General features: G+C 43.5%; 1 protein-coding gene across 10 annotated transcripts in view; it reads left to right on the forward strand.

Moving 5' to 3' along the window:
- Nucleotides 1–20796, forward strand: part of LOC115177621 (trafficking kinesin-binding protein 1) — a 42225-nt gene that overhangs the window by 19543 nt on the left and 1886 nt on the right. For 2 of the 10 annotated variants that reach the window (XM_029738541.1, XM_029738542.1), the window contains exons 5-16: nt 12000–12076; nt 12315–12431; nt 12771–12868; nt 13010–13118; nt 13212–13290; nt 13499–13629; nt 13931–14005; nt 14245–14456; nt 14805–15044; nt 17818–18170; nt 18461–18667; nt 19139–19244. In XM_029738541.1, the coding sequence (XP_029594401.1) occupies nt 12000–12076; nt 12315–12431; nt 12771–12868; nt 13010–13118; nt 13212–13290; nt 13499–13629; nt 13931–14005; nt 14245–14456; nt 14805–15044; nt 17818–18170; nt 18461–18667; nt 19139–19244 (1804 nt within the window). Of the gene's footprint in view, nt 1–6598; nt 7663–11999; nt 12077–12314; nt 12432–12770; nt 12869–13009; nt 13119–13211; nt 13291–13498; nt 13630–13930; nt 14006–14244; nt 14457–14804; nt 15045–17817; nt 18171–18460; nt 18668–18847; nt 19113–19138; nt 19245–19976 lie in introns of those variants that run through there. The other 8 variants (XM_029738545.1, XM_029738544.1, XM_029738547.1 and 5 more) reach the window with 8 other exon arrangements.

Genomic DNA, 20796 nt, shown 5'->3' on the forward strand with positions numbered 1-20796 from the left:
ACTTTGTGCCTTTGGATTACTGAACTAAACGCACCAAGAAAATGGAGGTTTTTGGACATAAAGAGGGACATTATCGAACAAAACAAACATTTATTGTGTAACATGGAGTCCTGGGAATGCCACCAGATAAAGATCATCAAAGGTAAGTGATTAATTTAATTGCTATTTCTGACTTTTGTGAGTCCACTCCTTGGCTGGAAAATGTCTGTATGGTGTTTTGTGGCTAGGCGCTGTCCTAACACAATCGTATGGTGTGCTTTCGCCGTAAAGCCTTTTTGAAATCGGACACTGTGGTTGGATTAACAAGAAGTTTATCTTTAAAATGGTGTATAATACTTGTATGTTTGAAGAATTTTAATTATGTGATTTCTGTTGTTTGAATTTGGCGCCCTGCAATTTCACTGGCTGTTGTCGAGGTGGGACGCTAGCGTCCCAATGATACCAGAGAGGTTAATCAACTTTTTTTAAAACTGCATAATAAATCAATGTTACTGGTCAATTGTGTGAGTCAGGTGCTGGGCCCAACACCGTTGGAAGCCCAAGAGGCAACCATTTTTTTTATTTGTAACATTATTATTTTTATTCAACCACAGTTGTCCGCTCTCAATGTTCAAAATATACCAGAGAGCATAATTTAGCCAAAGAGGATCAATAGTTTCTAAACAATAACTGTGGATTAAGTTTGATCACAAGCACATACAGGTAACTGCCAAAAGTAAGGAAGGAGTAAGGAAACACCAACATAAAGTGTCTTAAAATGGTTTGGGCTACTACAAGCTGCCAGAACAGCTACAATGTGCCTTGGCATAGATTCTACAAGTGGACCTAAACCATGCCAGAAAAATGCACCCGACACCATAACATACTGTTTAGTTTTTATGCCTCATATAAAAAATACAAAATAAACCCGTGGCTTATGATTTCTTCATCCAGCCCAGCTTTGAAGTCATTGTTTGACAATCAGATCAAAACATCATGACTGGTTGTGTTTATGCCACAATAAAAGGTCATACATTTTTCAAGTTAAATTACAAATCTTTATGACTAGGCCCACAAAGATCATGTTAAATTGATTGGGATTCTATATTTAATTCTATATTTAATTCTATGTTTAGGCCCATACATTTTTGGGGGACACATGGAAATGCATGCACATATAGGAGGTCCTGTACCAGGAAGAAATTAGTTCTACTTTCAGCCTTTACGGGAACTGATGCTTAAAAATACTCAACTTGATGTACTGTACCTGAGCCATTCAGCACCAGGGCTACCTACTCCCAAAGCTATTGCATGTACCTCTGTGGAGGCATGTCTTATATTTCAGGCTTGAGAAAATGCTGTCCTCTATCTAGTGTCCTAACCAGGTAAAATGAAGTCAATACACGATCTCAGTTGAATATGCACTGAACGTCGCAGGGCTATTCCTATAGGGCCGAAACACTTCTGTTTTGCATCCTCTCTTTCTAATTAGGGACTAATTCAGACCTGGGACAACAGGTGGGTGCAATTAACTACCAAGTAGAAAAAAATAAAATTATGTTTCGGCACTCCAGGACCGGAATTGAACAGCCCACTAGTGTTTTATAGGCAATGTGTTAGCCTACAGCAATTCCATCTTAAAGTCCTACTGTGAATTGACCCCTCACATATGCTTTGGAATTGGACAATGGAAACTTGTACACAGATTACACATATCCTTTAATCACTAGGCTTTATAGTATAACATTGATGGGATAATCTCTCTCTCTCTTTTGCCATTATCAGGTCATCCATATGGTGTGGATCTAAAGAGCTTGTGGTCTGACTCCTTGCCTGTAAGACAAATACAATTGGAAGAAATAAGATATCTTAACACACAGTGTATGCATTAGTAGTGTCCACAAGAGAAGACATTGATTGTGATTGTAGCAATACGTCCTGCAATAATATATCTGATATTGGACCAATTTATCGTGATGTGTTTAAGTCACACTTGAAAACACACTCATAATAGGATCACACAGTAGTGGTGACTAAATGATTGGAGTTAGATGGGGTGGTATGGGTCCAAAGGGTTTGGTTGGCGGCACGTTGCCAACAGGAAGGACCGTATATAATGACCATGGTAAACTCCTGCTAGTTTATCTCAAACTCTAAATCTGAGGTGAACATTCTTCCTATCGGTTTGACGCAGAATCCGAGTTAAGGTCTGGCTGAAGATGATATCGGTTTCAATTGTCCTTTCAACAAAGTGTTTTCGCTTGACTCTCCTACGTAGACGTGGAAAAACAAATCTAATGAGATTTGTGAATGTTTTTTCAACAACATTGTGATTGTTTTAATGGGGTAATGTTATAAAGGTAAATGCTAAAATATGAGCTAGAGACAGATATGGGTGAAATTGATCATAGTCACAAGATCGTCGGATTCTATGAAGAAACAATTGATTCGGTACATGGAAGCCTGCATACTGTATCCCTTAATCTAACATAACAAACACTGAGTTTACCCAAATCCAATACTGAACATGATCATGCTACTGACTATTACAATGCTACTCCACTTGTCATAATCACCTTAACGGGACACTATAATATCAGAATCTCCATTTATCAGTACAGTACCGTAGTACACACATGTATGTGTGTATGGTCTGTTTAGTAGAGGAGCTAACAGAAGCTCCTCCCCTCCTCCCTCTGGTGACTTTAGGGGAGGTGTCATATCCTCTAGCCACATCCCTTCCCTTGATGCTTGGGGCCACAGATGCCAAATGCCAATAAACCGATTAGCCTCTTAGCTATAATCAGTTTCCTTCTGCACCTCCAGTTCAGAACTGACTTTAACAGTAGCCTTTTACAAAGGGCTTGGCCCCGAGCACTCACTGCCCTTCAGACATCGTGGCGACACTGACCGTACTCTCGTCACTGTGTAGGACTTGGTCGTCTTAGCAACCCATCAGTAGTGCATATTTGAAAGATATCTTTGTGAGCATAGTCTAGAGCAGAGAGGTGACAGGTTGAAAGCTCAGAGATTGGGTTTGCTGTGTAAACGGCATGTATTTGTGGCCTTTGGTGTAATTTTTAGAGAGACATCCTGAAGGGGTTAATTAGTGTGAAAGCAAGTCGGAGGTCTCAAATATAGACGGACGTTTAAGATTGGTTGAACATTTTGGCCAGGTCTCCTCTGTTTTTTGTTTTTTTACCTTTTTACCTTTTACCTCAGCCTGGTGACATTAAGGTTGAATAAATAAAAATATACGTTGCCATGCATTCGCAAAACAAAACAAGTGGGCGCCGGCTAAACAGACGATATGCCAGTCTTTCCTGACATTATGATATCATCAAAGATGGCATTTTCTTGTATCTGATGCGGTCTATGTTATTAGGAAAGCATACAGAGCTTGAGTTGGGCACCGCGAACGGATTTCACGTGTTGACATTTATTTCACATTGGCACAGAAGTCTGAATTGGCGTTAACCTTATCAGTGCAGTACTAGGGTTGCCAGGTTTCCATAGGATTGCATGGCTAACTCCCCCATTAGGCAGGATAGGCTATACCGTCCTTTCACTAAAGTAGAGCTGGGACGATACCAGTATTGCAATATTTAAAAACCAGCTGTATGTAAAATATTGTGTACTAGCTTGGAAAATAAATACATGTGACTCTGGATGACAACATAATGTTTGTTTTCCAACATTAGGACTGTTTTCCTAAAGAAGTTACATCCGCTCGGTGTTTTGTTTCCTTGCCAAGATACTAACGAGTATCGCAAGACTGCTTTTGTCCCGGCCCTACGCTCAAGCCGATCGTGACTAGGGGCACGTTGCCATGTTGGTTCCCATAGGATTGATTGTAAGACAGGATAGGCTGTACTCTCCTTTACTCAAGCCGATCGTAACTGGGGGTACAGTGCCAGGGATACTAGGGTTGCCAGATTCCAATAAGATAGTGAGAATAATCCCCCATAAGGCAGGATAGACTACTCTCCTTTCATTCAAGGTGATCGTAACTGGGGTTACAGTACTAGGGTTGCCAGATTTCAATAAAATAGTGAGAATAATCCCCCATAAGGCAGGATAGGTTGTACTCTTCTTTTTTTCAAGCTGCTTTGGACTGCGGGTACAGTCAGTGCCAGAGTCGCGATGTCCCATAGGATTGTATGGCTTACCCCTTCATAAGGCAGTATAGGCTGTACCCTCCTTTCACTCCGTCTTCTTTGCAGAGCACAGATCAGACAGGTACACAGCCAGTCAGCCGACACACAGCTGTGCCTTATGCCTGGTCGCGTGTTGACATTAGCTTCTTAGCACGCGGCACATGCCCTAAACTTCTGTACATATCTTATTTGGTTGTCCTTCTTCTGGCAATCTACCTTGGTGCACACCTGTTCTGATCTAAATCTGTTCCCTCCCTCCTGTTTTTGCTCTCTGTTCCATCTGTGGGTTGACCCATTCACTGCTTCTCTCACTTTCTACCCTCCTCTAGCTGTCTCCTTTATAGCAATTCAGTATGTTTCTCTACTCCCTTTCTCTGTTATTTCCTGCTCTTTCATGCACCTTCTGTCTCCTGACTTCTTTTTTCCACCTCAAAGGCTCTCTCGCCGTCTCTGTCATCCTTTTTAAACGATTCAACTTCATTCCAGTTACAGACGTATTAGTAAGTAGTCCTTTGTGTCTGGCTCTGTTGCTTGGAATACCGGTTCAGCTTACAGTCTTAACATAACTGGCAGGGATATGGATGGATGCCCATGGAAGTAAATAGACACACCTGAAATGGAGCTAACCCCTATGATAAACAACCCAGTCTCTGGATGCGTCTGAAATGGCATCCTATTCCCTATTGTGGTGCGCCACTTTTGACCCGGGCTCTGTTCAAAAGTAGGGCACTAGACAGGGAGTAGGGGGGCATTTCAGATGCAACCTTTGTGTTTTTTGCCATTGCACTGGACGGCTGACCACTTCAAAGTGCAGAACGTGACTGATGCCACTCTTCATATTTCGTTGTTGGTCAAAGCGTATCTAGCTATGTGATCACTTCATAGTGTACTTTACACTGGTTCAGTCTCTCTTTATCTGATCAGTGATATGGAGCTTACGGTGTTGTTTTGCTCTGACTGTTTCCACGTAAACCATAGGCGCCCATAAAACTATTTGGCCATTGACCTCTAAAGGTGTGTTCTTTCCATTGGTTGATTGCAAGGAGGTGATATCAATGCAAAGTGGTTTCTTGTGTCAATATTGATTAGGAACTTATGTGTTTGTCTATATCTGCGGAGGCAGAATGGATTTGTCCTTGAATTAGTGTGGCAGCTCTTGGTAACACTTTACTTGATCCTTCCACTGTTATTAGCATTAGTCATGATAACTGACATCATTTTATGTCAATATAACATTGTCAGGTTGCTTGCAGTGCTATTTTTATGCACACTAACAATGGCTAGGCTGGGGTGGACTGTGTGGGGGGGTCTAGGATGGTTGAGGGGCAGCACTTGGGGAACTGTGTGGGGGGGGGGTGTCTTAAAGGGCTGGTGGCCTGGCGGTTGGGAGCTTGGGCCGGTGGCTGATGGATCGCTGGTTCAGGTCCCCGTTTTTGACCTTGTGGGAGATCTGTCGACGTGCTCTCGGGCAGGGCGTTGACCCTGGTCGCTTCTGTGTGTCGCTCTGGATGGGAGTCTGTTAATTGACTAATGTGATGTAGTTGTTGAGCGGCTTCACAGCAAGTATATTGTAGGTTTTAAATATTTGATGAAAAAAACAAAACAATGACTAGGTTGGCATAGTCATGACTGTGTCAAATTAGTCAGCTAATTATGACTGCTTAGTGCTTATGGTATCTGTTATGTCATGCCTTTGCAAAAACGTCAGGTTTGAGATAGATGATGTGAGGGAAATGTTACCCAACTTTACTACTACACAGGTTTTAATGAGTTTCGTGTTGCTGTACTTTTTATTGGAGACAAAGGGCCTGACACTGTATATTCTGTACTGTAGCCTCCTTTAGCCGTCTTGGCCCTAGCTTAATCTAACTTTCCATTGTCTTTCTAATACTGTGACTCGACAAATCCTATTGTAGCAGCGACCTGTTTCTGTTAACTGAATGAATCAGTTAGGTTTGGAAGGCTAAGGAAGTCCAATTGTATTGGATGGGCTGGGCTGGTATTTATAGGGAGCTGGCAGCCTCCGTTTTGTCCTGGCTGGCTAATGCGTTGTGTTGGGGCGCTCGGTAAACAACCCTGGTAGGAACGCGGCGTGGATAGAGGGATGAAACGGGATGGGGGTGTAAAGAGAGAAAGGAACAGAGAAGGGGTCCCACCCTTGCGTGCCGTACTCGACCAGAAAGAAGCCGTCTGCGGGTGAAACATTTATGAAGGGGAGGTTAATATTTGATTTGGAGAGGACACTTGCGTGCCAGGGTAGCAACAGGGAGGGCACTGGGTGGATGAAGAGATGATGATGGTGGTGATGAAGGCTAGACTTCAGGGGTGTGTTTTTCTCTATACTAAGTTGTTATATGTCAATAAAGCATACCTGGCATATATCTGATATATTGTTTTGACACGTATCAGTTGATGTGAAATAAGCAGGTTTTGTATTTTGGGATAACTCTATTTGAACTCTGTCAATACAGACCATTAATTGGAAAACATGAAAACAATGGGCATCTCTCCAGTTTGTACGTTCGCAGTTCATGTGTATACATTCATCAAGTGTATTTGCATTGAGAATTGAGGAACTATTGTGTTTGCATTATTTTACTGTGCATGTGAGGATTGTGCAGTGCTAATACACTGAAGAGTAAATCGAGAGGCCCTGCTGAAAACCCAGCTTGACATCAATTCATATATCACTTTCCCTCTCAGACACCTCCCCTCTCTCCACACAAACAGCAACAGTCCACACAAACATCAACAGTCGATTTACAATCTCAGTCTGTGTGTACAGTGTCAGTGTTGCATTCCTCTCCCTCTAGAATGGGGGTGTGGCTCAGTCTGCACCAATATTATGTGTGCAGGGAGACAACAGTCATGGCCTTGGCTGGAGCGTACCATCTTGCTCTGCCTCACGGGGGTGCAGGGACTAAGTGCATTCTCTTGCTAAACCAGGTTATAATTGGTATTGAGTTTTATATTAAAGCCTTGCATTTCTATATGTATAGTTCTTAGGCAAAGTTAGGTATGATCTATTTTAGCTTTTATGCGTCGTTTCGGTCTCAAGCTACCTCCGACACCCCTCCTCCTCTTTCTGCTTTGTCCCATAGTCCAGTGTGGCCAGGTCGATATAAACAGGAGGGTAACAACAGATGGACCTCCCAGTCAGAGGGATTACATATTAACACTAAGGACAGCTCAGTCTCCTCACACACGTAACACATACCCACACAGTCACAGGGACACACAGAGGAAGGTATTGTTTTGGACACGCAACACAGCATCGGTTTATTGGGATGGGCATAGAGCTGAAGCAGGGAACAGAAGAACAAGAATAAAAAGAGCAATATAACAGAAGGAGGGATGGAAGAGGGCTTCTGTCCGGTCACCATGGAGGTGTGGAGTTCCTCTGCTTCCGAGGAGGAGGAGGAAGAGAAGGAGAGTGGCCATGGGAGCCAGGAGGAGGAAGAAGAGGAGGTGGAGGAGGGAGGAAAGCAACACAATAAAGAGAGTCTGTGCAGGGAACTGATGCAAGGTGAGGGAGTAAAGGGAGGATGAGAGACGGACAGAGAGAAGAGAGTGATTGAGAGAGGAGCAAGGATCGAGGGAGCAATGGAGGAGGTTGAGAGAGGGGAAAGAAGGGAGTTGCAGATGACCAGGGTGATTCTGCAGCCATACATTTGTTTTATTGGCAGTGTTGCTGTGCTGTAAACATACTGTAGAGTCTGTGCAGCTTACAGTCAAGCTAAGTGAGTGATGGTATGGCTGGGAAGGTGCTTATGCATGGATTCTTTGTTGTATGAATGGTTCGTTCAGCTGTGATTTCATTCACATACAGTAACACATGGTTAGGTTATTGACTGGCTGCATGTGTGTATATGAATATCCGAAAGCCTGATCTTTGTCTCTACTTTTGAGTTATTGAAGTCACATATGCCAAATGTATAACTTACCTCCATTGAACACAGGCTGCCAGGTATACTGAGCTTGCAGTTCTCCCCATAGAGTGTGAAGGTCACTGTGCCACAGTGTGTGTTCTTAGCAGCAGTGTGTGTGTTTTCCGTCAGCAGCAGCAGTGTTTTCTGTGGTGTATTGTCTCTGTGCCTTTTGAGTGTCTTTGACTTTGGGCTGCGGTAGACAGACTGGCTGGAAAAGGTTTGTGGGGTTTTAGGACTCAATATGAAGGTCAAAAGCATGGAAGTACTGGCTACCCACTGGGCACAGACGTCAGTTCAACATCTAGTTTTGATTTAGCTTTGGTTAAGTTGTCAACTAACGTGAATTCAACGTGAAATAAAAATGACATTGGATTTATGTTAGTTGGGTGTCTAAATGCCCTTACACTGATGACTTTTTGCAAATCCAATTAGTTTTCCACGTTGATTCAATGTCATCACATAGATTTTTTTGTGGTTGAAATTACAGGAAACAACGTTGACTCAACCAGTTTTTTCCCAGTGGGTATGTTCTAGTACTGTCCATTTGCCCTGATGAGAACAATGTTTTGTAAAGATGGGATCTATCATATCATCTTAACTTCATTGAATTAAGAAATTGAATCAACCCTTCATGTTTGAATTAGGTAATTGTCCATAATTGTTTCAGTGGGCATTTAATAGAATTTTCAGTTCATACCCTAAATTGATGAAATGACAAGCTGGTCCCAACCATGCGTTTTTGTTATGGTCCTTCAATGTGGCAGGTATCATGAAGATGCCCTAGATACACATCCTAGTTAATTGTCTTCACTCAGTACCTCTAGCAATACTCCATATGCTGAGTTATAGTATAATATATTAGGTACACCTCCCCATTCACGAAAATGGTTCTCTCCTACAGACAGTGAGTCACGTGGACGTGGCTTGATATATAAAGCAGGCATCGAGACATTCAGTTACTGTTTGATTGAATGTTAGAATGGGCATAACGAGTGACCCAAGCCACTTTGAGTGTGGTATGATCGTGGTGCCAGGCGCGCCGGTTCCAGTATCTTGGAACACACAACTCGTCGGTCCTTGTCGGGGATTGGCTATTGCAGCAGACGACCACATCGGGTTCCACTCCTATCAGGTAAAAACAAGAAGAAGCGGCTCCAGTGGGCATATGATCACCAACACTGGACAATTCAGGAGTGGATAACATTGCCTGTTCTGACGAATCCCGGTTCCTGTTGTGTCATGCTGATGGCAGAGTCCGAGACCATGACCTCATCCTGCCTGGTGTCAACGGTACAGGCTGGTGGTGTAATGGTGTGGGGAAGGTTTTCCTGGTGCACATTAGGTCCGTTGATACCAATTGAGCAACATGTCTATGCCCCAAAGAATTCAGGCTGTTCTGGAGGCAAAGGGGGGGTCCGACTCGGTACTAGATGGGTGTACCAAATAATCTGGCCACCGAGTGTATAATAGTGATCCTACTACAGTATAACACTGAGTATATGAAATAAGAATACAGCAGATTATTCATTCTACCTCCCGAATATTCTAGATCGATTCTTTGCCATGTAAATCAGAAATGATTGTACCCTATCAAGGGTTTTAACTTGCAGATAAAAGGGGCACCCTGCTTTGACACACAGATATATAGTTGCTAAGAAGCGACCTATTTCAGCTAGAGTGTCTTTTCAGCCTCCATTTGGTCCTTTGTCTGAACAGGCTGCGTGCTGGCTGGCAGGCACCTTTTCTGTCAGTGTACTGCGACACTGGCATAGATGCAGGCACAGACCCAGAAAACGAACAGACTTTTCTAGAAAATCTCTGGCTGTAGATGATTCTTACACAATGGCTAAATACAATTGGATGAATTCTAATATTTCATTACACAAATAAGGTACAGCTGTAATCTGTAGGCACTGCTACTCAAGGGATTTGACGCGAGGGATTTGATGATTTGACGATGATGTTATCAGGGCTGCCTACACCACAGACAGGATGAAACTTTAACCTGGGTTCAGTTTCTGCCACAAATTATGATTTATTATCTCCCTTGTCATCATTTAGTATTGGATGGAATTTACAAGGCTAATGATGTAATCATGAATGATGTAGAGCTAGAGGCTGGATATATTTGTCTAGGTCTTAATATTTCATACCAAATAGTCAATTTGGTTTTATTGTTTATAGACCCAAGTTCAATCTTGAGATTCACTGGCTCTTTACTGCTATTCTGCCTTAAAGCACTCATAGTAGGCCTCAACGACCCACTAGGCAGGACATTGGTGTTCTGGCTTTCTCCCTGACCCCTGCACCACACAGCTAAATGGATCAGGGCAGAAAGACGGAGGCATTTTTATGTCACGTGCAGGTTTCTGCAACCTGTCCCAGTCAGATACAATGGCCTGCCTTGTATTAGTAGCCTAATACCTCAGAATGGACGTTCCAAGAAGATCGGTAGAAAGGCTTATGATAATGTCTGTAGGGATGCGAGAATCAGACTGACAGAGGACAGAGTTGAGCTTGTGGGTTTGATCCCTATGGATCCCTGTTGATCCTGTAGGCTCCTATGTACTGTACAGGATCTACTCTCAACCCTCCTGGTTAGGGTACAGTCAGCTAGGAAATCCCTCAGTCAAAGAGCCCCTTGAGACCATCTGTGGATTGGTCTCAGTATCCTAGAACAAGAAGTTATTTCTCTCTCACTCTCTTTCCCTCTTTCTCCTTTTATTTCATTCTCTGTTTCTCTCCTTCTCTATTTCTCTCCCTATATCACTTTTTTCCCACACTGCAGACCCCCCCATCACCTCTAAACAAGGACACACACTATTTTTCTTAAAAGGTTCAAAGTATTAATGACTGTAGGCATACGGTAGATCCGGCCCAGGACCATTTCATTCCATTAGATAATTGGCTCACGGATGCTGTTACACAGTCACACCATTTTCAGCCAAATGCTGCCCCTCACTTTAATTATTTTAATCTACTGTACAGTACTGATGAGTACCTCATCTCCTTGGTGCCAGCCAGGATTTTGATCAAATGGAGATTTGAATGGCTCATTTGAACACAGGGGTATGTTACTACATCTACCTGAGACTACGTCTGCAGGATGTATGCTGATGAAATTAAATGTCAACTTGAAAGTCCCGGCTGGTCAGGATAGAAACATATTTTGGATTATATGGAGATGAGGTCTTGCACTGAAACCATGGGTCCCACTTCTTTAGGTCACCAGAATGATTACTATGATGAACAAAGCATCAACTGTTAACTCCATGATGACTCCGCTTCCAAACAGGATGAACACTCTTCACCCGCCCATCAGTCCTGAACAGGGTCGCAGTGTCCATTCACAAACCAGTAAACAAACTGACCTGTCTATAACCAGACCTCTCTATAATCACGGCCATAGATATTCAGCCTAACTTCCTACTGGGGGTTAACTGTTCTCATTACAGTGTTCTACAGCAGCTTGTGCTGAGGTATATTTATATCAGAGGGGAAGAGAGAGATGGGTCTTATCCCTGTAATGAGGATCAGGCTAAGAGGATAAGCTCTGACTGACTGGCTACGTGGTAATGTTGTGGTCAGCGCCCCGGTCTGTTTCCTTTCAACTGTTTTTGACCATCAGTCATTCACAGGAAGAGAGGGGATAAGAGTTACAGGACAATAATGACCTGGTCCACTGGGCAGTTAGCTTTTACCTGTCAAAAGTTTTATTTCCCGATATCGTGGTCAAATTAACTGAACTGTGTGGTCAGTGTACACCAGAAATTATCTTAGCTCCCATGACCAATTAAGTTTCTAACCAGAAAGTTACTGTCTCTATACTGTCCGAATAATTCACTGTCCAATGGCCTCTCTTACTTTTCAGTGAACTATATATTAACCAGGTATTTTTCTTTCCCCCCTCTATTCCCATCACCCCCCCCTACAGTGCTGTGTTCAGAGAGAGTGGGCCAGGTCACTAAGACCTACCATGACATTGAGGCTGTCACCCACCTACTGGAAGAGGTAAGTAAATATAACAGGATTGTTTTTGTACGTAAACCCTTAATCGCCATGGGACGAATTAAGTTGTATTGAATCGAATTGAATCATGTGTAACTGAGTATATTATACATTTTGAGCAAATCACGATAGTCATCAGCCTTAAGCATGTTGCTAGAATGATAAACATGTCTTCTGCTAGAAACTAGACTGTAACTACATCCCAGAATGAAGAACATCAAACCCTTTTGTCGTCTTGCAGAAAGAGCGGGACCTCGAGTTGGCGGCCCGGATCGGCCAATCGCTGCTCAAGCAGAATCGGGATCTAACGGCACGGAATGAGTTAATGGATGAACAGCTGGAGATCGCTAAGGAAGAGGTATGAGACCATCACTGTAGCCCTACTTTGATATATCTCACCTATTACAGACAGAATACAGTAGTACTGGAGCATAGCATTTAGCGAGAGAGAATTTTGGTCCTGGAATATGAAACTTACAGTGTATGTAGTATTTTGTTCCAGCCCGGCATTAACTCAGCTGGTTCAACTTTGATTTAGACCTTGTATCACTTGAATCATTGCATTAATGCTAGGCAGGATCAAAAGCCTGCGCACCCGGTAACTCTCACCCAGACCAAGAATGGCGACCAATGTACATGATAGATCTTAGTTCAGTACTCTGACCCTGGTTCCTACTTCCTGGTTCCCATTCACCAGATAGCCCAGCTGCGACATGAGCTCTCCATGAGAGACGACCTGCTCCACTTGTACGCCAGCACAGAGGAGATCGAGAACGCCTCCGACTCACACACACTGTGAGTACACACACACGCACACTCATACGCTGCAGAGTACACATACACATCGTACATCCCCTCAGGCATATCAACACAACTTTGGCAGGTAAACGTAAGACTTAAATTCTGAACGCCTTCTCCCTCTCTCCTGGTTTTCAGAATGAAGAGGAACGAGTCATCTAATTCCCTCAGTAACTTTGTCAATTATGACTTCATACAGCAGAAACTCAAAGGTCTGGAGGAGGAGAACCTCAAACTACGCTGTGAGGTGTGGAACACTGACTACTTCGAAATACCTGAAGTCATTGAAGTGGATTGGAAACTTGTTCATGCTAATGCCATTGATGTTGTCACTCCACAGGCCAATGAATTGACGTCAGAAACCGCTAACTATGAGGAACAAGAGCAGGAGCTGATGATGGTGTGTGTGGAGGAACTCAGTGAGTATACTATAATGTACTACAGTGTAATACTTTACATATTTGTTAATGTATACGGTATTACGGTGTTCCTGAGGGGAGAGGTAATTGGTGAGTGGGTGAATACAGTGAAAACAGTATGTGTTCGTAACCCTCTCCGTCTCTCTCCCTCCTCTTTTTCTCTCTCTATCGTCTTCTCTCCCTCAATCTTTTTGTTCTAACCCCCCAGCCTCTGTGAATAAGCAGGTGGTGGACCTGTCTGATGAGTTGGCCCGTAAGGTGGAGGACACTCTCAGGCAGCAGGAGGAGATCAGCTCCCTGCTCGCACAAATAGTCGACCTGCAGGCACGCTGCAAAGGGGTGAGTGATAACAGACACAACAAGGCAAATGCATACACACACCTAAATACATACCCCCACACACACACAAGCATGCAGTGCACGGACACACACACAGAGTTGACATGGCACTCCTCTCATGCCTTGAGGTTCCACAAGGACAAAAAACTCAAGACTCACCCACACCGAATGCTTCTATAATGGAGTACATTAAATATTTACATGTGCACTTAAGTTGGTATCTACAGTATTAAGTTGGTATACAGTATCTACAGTATCACTGATACGATCATGGTATTAACTCTCCACTCTGTTCCTCTAGCTCACCACTGACAATGAAGAGCTGACCCAGCACCTGAGTGCCTCGCGGGAGAGCCAATCACAGCTCAAATCAGAGGTAAGAAACACCCTCAACATTCTCCCCACAATCCACAACTCATTACCCTCCAATGAGCTATCTATAACTTGTAGGATAAAGTTGCTTTAACAGTGATCTAAGGTCGGTTTTGTTAATTATTGTTAATGCAAGGATTTGGGGAGGCTAAGCTGATCCTAGATCTGTCCCTCAAGGCAAGCTTGTACATAACCGCAGTAGCAGTGTGTATTTAACTGACCTCTGGCGCTCCCTGGCTGCAGCTAAACTACCTGCAGGACAAGTACTCGGAGTGTGAGGACATGCTACGGGAGGCCAGAGAGGACATTAAGAACCTGCGCAACAAGAGCCTGCCCAACAGCACGGTGCAGCGCTACAGCGCCCTATCAGCCGTGTTCCCCATGGACTCCCTGGCAGCAGAGATTGAGGGCACCTTCCGCAAGGGCCTGGACGTCCCCGCCCCCTCCGAGTACAAGTGAGTGATGATGTCACTGTGAAAACATAAAACACCAGAGACAGTGTGCTTTTTCCAACCTGTTAAGCTCAGTTGAATGACAATACCGGTATGTCAGTTATGTGCCAGAGGTGAAGTGTTACCAAGTATGTTTGATTGAACAAAGACAGCATGACATAACAAAGCAAATCTGTTAATAAAAAATATAGAATAAGTCAAATACAATGTTTAAAATGTTTCCAGAATTACACTAAAGAAGATCTAATATTCAAGCAGAAATACACTGACATAAACATATATATGTTAGACTTACTACCGGGCACTTTTTCACCAGCCCTAATCTATATTGTTTATCTGTGGTTGCCAAAGGAACCACCCGTGGCGCGTGTTTGAGACTGTGAAGGTGGTGAACCAAGCGTCGAGGCTGCGTTCGCGGTGCCACTCCCCCGGCCAGGTGCCCGGCTCCAGCCCTGTGTCGCTGCGCTCCAGCTGCGCCTCCACCCCTCGTACCAGCTACTACGGCTCAGACAGCGCCAGCCTCACCTTGGAGGACAAGCCCCCTATTGCCGTATCAAGGCTGGCAGAGGTGGCACACACTGAGGACAACAGGTGAGACTGGCAACAGTGTGTAAATGTACACTACTGGTCAAAAGTTTCAGAACACCTACTCATTCAAGGGTTTTTCTTTATTTTTAGTATTTTCAACATTGTAGAATAATAATGAAGACAACAAAACTATTAAGTAACACATATGGAATCATGTAGTAACCAAAAAATGTGTTAAACAAGTCAAAATATATTTTATATTTGAGATTCTTCAAATAGCCACCCTTTGCCTTGATGACAGCTTTGCACACTCTTGGCGTTCTATTAACCAGCTTCATGAGGTAGTCACCTGGAATGCATTTCAAATAACAGGTGTGCCTTCTTAAAAGTTAATTTGTGGAATTTCTTTCCTTGTTAATGTGTTTGAGCCAATCAGTTGTGTTGTGACAAGGTAGGGGGGTATACAGAAGATAGCCCTATTTGGTAAAAGACCAAGTCCATATTATGGCAAGAACAGCTCAAATAAGCAAAGAGAAACGACAGTCCATCATTACTTTAAGACATGAAGGTCAGTCAAAACGGAACATTTCAAGAACTTTGAATATTTCTTCTAGTGCAGTCGCAAAACCCATCAAGCGCTATGATGAAACTGGCTCTCATGAGGACCGGCACAGGAATGGAAGACCCAGAGTTACCTCTGCTGCAGAGGATAAGTTCATTAGAGTTACCAGCCTCTGAAAATGCAGCCCAAATAAATGCTTCAAAGTTCAAGTAACAGACACATCTCAACATCAACTGTTTAGAGGAGACTGTGTGAATCAGGCCTTAATGGTCGAATTGATGCAAAGAAACCACTACTAAAGGACACCAATAAGAAGAAGAGACTTGCTTGGACCAAGAAACACGACCAATGGACATTAGACCGGTGGAAATTTGTCCTTTGGTCTAGAGTCCAAATTGGAGATTTTTGGTTCCAACCGCTGTGTCTTTGTGAGACGCAGTGTGGGTGTACAGATCTCTTTATGTGTATTTGTCACCGTAAAGCATGGAGGAGGAGGTGTTATGGTGTGGGGGTGCTTTCAAGTCACACTTAACCAGCATGACTACCACTATCACGTTTCAGGTATGACCCAGATGCAGACAGTGTCGAAGAAACAAAAGTTTATTTCTGAAACAGGGGCAGGCAAACGACAGGTCAAAGGCAGGCAGGGGTCAAAACCGAGAAGGACTAGAAAACAGGAGCAAGAAACAGGCAAGAGTAGGGGAACAAACGCTGGTAGGTTTCATGAACAAAACGAACTGGCAACAGACACAGAGAACACAGGTGTAAATACACAGGGGATAATGGGGAAGATGGGCAACACTTGGAGGGGGGTGGAGACAAGCACAAAGACAGGTGAAACAGATCAGGGTGTGACAACCACAGCATTCTGCAGCGATACGCCATCCCATCTGGTTTGGGCTTAGTGGGACTATCATTTGTTTTTCAACAGGACAATGACCCAACACACCTCCAGGCTGTTTAAGGGCTATTTTACCAAGAAGGAGAGTGATAGAGTGCTGCATCAGATGACCTGGCCTCCACAATCCCCCGACCTCAACCAAATTGAGATGGTTTAGGATGAGTCAGACCGCAGATTGAAGGAAAAGCAGTCAACGTGCTCAGCATATGTGGGAACTCCTTCAAGACTGTTGGAAAGCATTCCAGGTGAAGCTGGTTGAGAGAATGCCAAGAGTGTGCAAAGCTATCATCAAGGCAAAGGGTGGCTAGTTTGAAGAATCTCAAATATAAAATATATTTTGATTTGTTTAACACTTTTTTGTTTACTACATAATTCCATGTGTGATATTTCATAGTTTTGATGGCTTCACTATTATTCTACAATGTAGAAAATAGTAAAAATAAATTTTAAAAACCTTGAATGAGTAGGTGTTCTAAAACGTTTGGCTGGTAGTGTACATGGGTATTTATGGGTATATGTGTGTTGCAGGAGATTTCTGCTTGAGTGTAAATGATTAAATAATTCTACCCTGAATTTAGGGATATGGTCTATATAGCCTGTAGAATGAGTAACTAAAGGGTTAAGCATAAGTCTCAGGAGATTGACTAGGATGAGAGAGGAATTGGGGGCTGTGTGTTTAAGTAAACATTAAGAACTGTTAAACTGTGGTTGACCTGACCTAGCTTGAACCCTCCAGGTTTCCCTAATCTCAGAGTACTAAAAATGTCGGCAGGATCAGGAGTTACGGTGTTGAGAGTTCTGAGGAAGACGACAATTAACTCTTGATGTTAGTGTGTAATGTGTGTGCGTAAATGAGGAGCCTAGTATATAATGTTCTGTAAAATGGACGGCAGAACGTTCTCTGAATAAACTGTACAGATCTTTTGCAGAAAGCTGAGTCCTTGACTAATTATTATTAACCCAGGGTCTTACAAACCTTGGGGGATTAGTCATGGCTTATTGATTGGTAATTAATAGCATTGGGATTCGAAAATTCCCGTATCAATGTGTGAATTACATGAACTCTCATACAGAGTCTACAGACATCAGACACACAGAGTATTTACTTTTCAAATCAAATTAATTTGTATTTGTCACATGCTTCGCAGACAACAGGCGTAGAGTAACAGTGAAATGCTTTTGCATAGTATATTAATGGACTTCTGTCCTTCATACATGTTCAAACATACAGCTTCCATTTCTCTGGTCTCTGTGTACTAATAACAGCAGTGCATTTGTATCCAACACCTCTTCTACCTCCTCTACTTTGACTGTTAGTGCATCAACAGTGTACAGTATATCATTAACCTGCCTTTATTTCTCTCTGGTCTCAGTGTGTGTGGCCCTAAGCGTCTGGGTATGCCGGGCATGCCTGGAGGCCAGGACCTTGAGGCCGCGCTACGCTGTTTATCTGACCGCCAGCAGAGCCATGCCTCAGAGCGCCCCTTCTTTGAGGTGGAGCGTGAACGCAAACTCCGTGCCCTGGCCGCCGCCTGCCAGGGGTGCAGTGAGGAGGGCGAGCTGGGCTCCAGCGGGTTCCTTACACCCAACGACAGCCTGGTGTCCAGCTCGGTGGCGTCAACAAGCACCAACTACTCCAATGGCAGCTCGCTGCACTCCTCGGCCGGATCGGGGGTCTCGCGCTCCTACCTACCCGATCGCCTGCAGATTGTCAAGCCCCTGGAAGGTAAGGAGGGACGGGGAGACCCTGTGTGTGTTCTTAGCTGAGATATTAGGTGTGCGGTAACTCAACTGTTAGGCAAGTTACCGTAAAACTAAGGTTGCTAGACTCAGTTACAAGTGAAACTATGAATGTAGACTCTAGAGCTGAAAATAGACACTCTTTACAATTGTTTCCTTCTTTCAATATGAAAAATATGCATGATTAGAGAAATACAGGTTATTACATAAATAAATAAATGTGTTATTCCCAACATACAACAATGTTAACTATATCGCCCTTCCTCTCCACCCCAGGCTCAGTGACCCTGCACCACTGGCAGCAGCTGGCCAAGCCCAACCTGGGAGGTATCCTGCACCCTCGCCCGGGGGTCCTCACCAAAGACTTCCGGGAGCTGGAGATCGACCTCCAACACGTCTACAGCCTCAATGACCTTGAGGAGGATGACCCTGACCAATCACAGCTCTCCCACAGCCTGGCGGCCGGAGCCTACGGCACCATGGGTAAGAAAAGAGGCCACAGGGTAGTGTTAAGTTGAATTTAGTAGATACTGTTGATAGGGTCTCAATTGTTAGTGAAAACATTCACACATACACACACAGTACACACTCATTCCTCTGGTCCCTCTAGTCTGGTGTGAAAATCTGATCGTTTTCCCTTCTCCCTCCGACGGAACTCTTTAGGTCCGTCAGATTGGGTAAGGGAGAACGATCAGGCATTGACACTGGAACCTTCTATTTGGATAACATGTCTACTGTGGTCCTTATCCCCCTAAGTGCACCTGTGTGGTAGGTGTGATGTTACTAAACAGTTTGTGTCATTCCAACTCATACTGTCGTTGTGTATTGTACATTCTCCCATCCGTGTCGTGTGGTGGGTGGCTCTGGGATTTTCCTCATCCATTGTGAGTAGCTGTATTTGTTGTGGTGTGTGTGTTTTTGTGTAGTTGTGTAAAGTGTGTCCATCACCCACAGTCACTCCATCCTCCGGCCCCAACCTCCCCCAGACCCCTCCCACCCACACCGTCACCACCTGTCGGCGCCACCACCCCTCCCTCCTGCTCCCCTCCTTCTCCACCAGGTAAGATCTGCGAGTCACTCACACACACCTATTCATTGGTTACACTTTATTTTATAGTCCTGTTTCACATTTTATTTTATGTATGATTTATTTAACCAAAAAGCAGCGTACAGTCAAGTGCAGAAAGTTACATGTTTTTTGTCTGGTATTTACTAAGAGTGTATTTATGGTGACAATGAATACTTCCTGGAAGGTTCGTCAAAGACGTGGAAATAATACGACACCTGGTACTACATGGTGTTTGAAATGAATTCAAAGGAACATAAGTAATTACCAGGTAGTGGACTGTTGAAGGTTGACTGAACTAAATCTACTATTCAATTAAATTTGCATTTGAATGGAAGTGTGAAGAGACTTTTCCCTGTTTCTCCAGTTTTCGATTTTGCTTCCAGCACCATCACTAATTGGTTTTGTGTGTGCGATAGATTCTGCCTATTATCCAGGTAGTGGACTGTAAAATATAGTGAAATCCATTTATTTTTCATTAATTTGCCTTTTGGTATTCATTCATTCAACCAAAGCCCAATATTAGTAATGACGTGAAACGCTATTTACGATATGACTACAAAAGACTACACCACTCTCAAAACAACAGCAACTTTGCTGTGCTGCCCCATTTTTCTCCTCAAAAGTACTTTGCTACTTTGTGTGTGTGTGTGTGTGTGTGTATAGCAGTCCTTCTCTCCTCCCTTACTCAATCCGTCTCCCCTTACCCCATGTCTCTCCCCTCAGTGGTAGGAAACGCTGGTCCAAGCACTTTTTCCAGCTCTAAAGTGGGCTTCCTAGGCAAAGTAAGAGCCAACAGGCATGGACAGAGTGGGAATGATGCAGGAAAATCCCATTATTATCCCCTAACTTTTCTAAAACATGCCCCTTCTAACTGTGACCCCACCTAACCCCTAAGTAAAACTATTGATCATACCCCACACTAGAGCCTTAAACAAATACCACTACAAAGCAACGCAAATGAATGAACTCGCAGCTACGGCAATGCTTCAACTTCCTATGCATAAAACAAATGGATGTTCTTTTGTCTATTTAAATAACTTTCAGGTTTAGTATTAGTTTTATTGGGGCCAAATCCTAATTTAAGATAACACACATAAGATAACACACACACACACATAACTCAAACTTTAATACACACAGGTCTCCCATTCCAACATCTTCATGCCTGCTTCTCTATTAAGGATTTGGTCGATTATCTTGAATCTACTTCGTAAACAACATCACACACTTGCTCGGCTTGCTACCTTGGACACCATGGCCCCTGTGCTCATCTTAACAGTTCCTGATCCCTTCCAGATTCTTCCAGGTAAACTGTATGAACCAACAGAAGTCATCTTTTCAGTTCTCAGGCTGACTAACTAACTGACTAACACAATCTCTAACCCACCCTTACAGGCGTAATCCATCACTGGGAGCAACTAAACTAACTAACCGCTCTTAGCTAATGGTGCACTGTTACTAATGCTCCTAAGCTTCTAGCTATGCATTTATTACATATAACAGAACTCCTGTGTCTGATTGGTATTTTTCTCTTTTCCTGTAT

Source organism: Salmo trutta, chromosome 38 (assembly GCF_901001165.1).
Source record: "Salmo trutta chromosome 38, fSalTru1.1, whole genome shotgun sequence".
NCBI classification, from domain to species: domain Eukaryota; kingdom Metazoa; phylum Chordata; class Actinopteri; order Salmoniformes; family Salmonidae; genus Salmo; species Salmo trutta.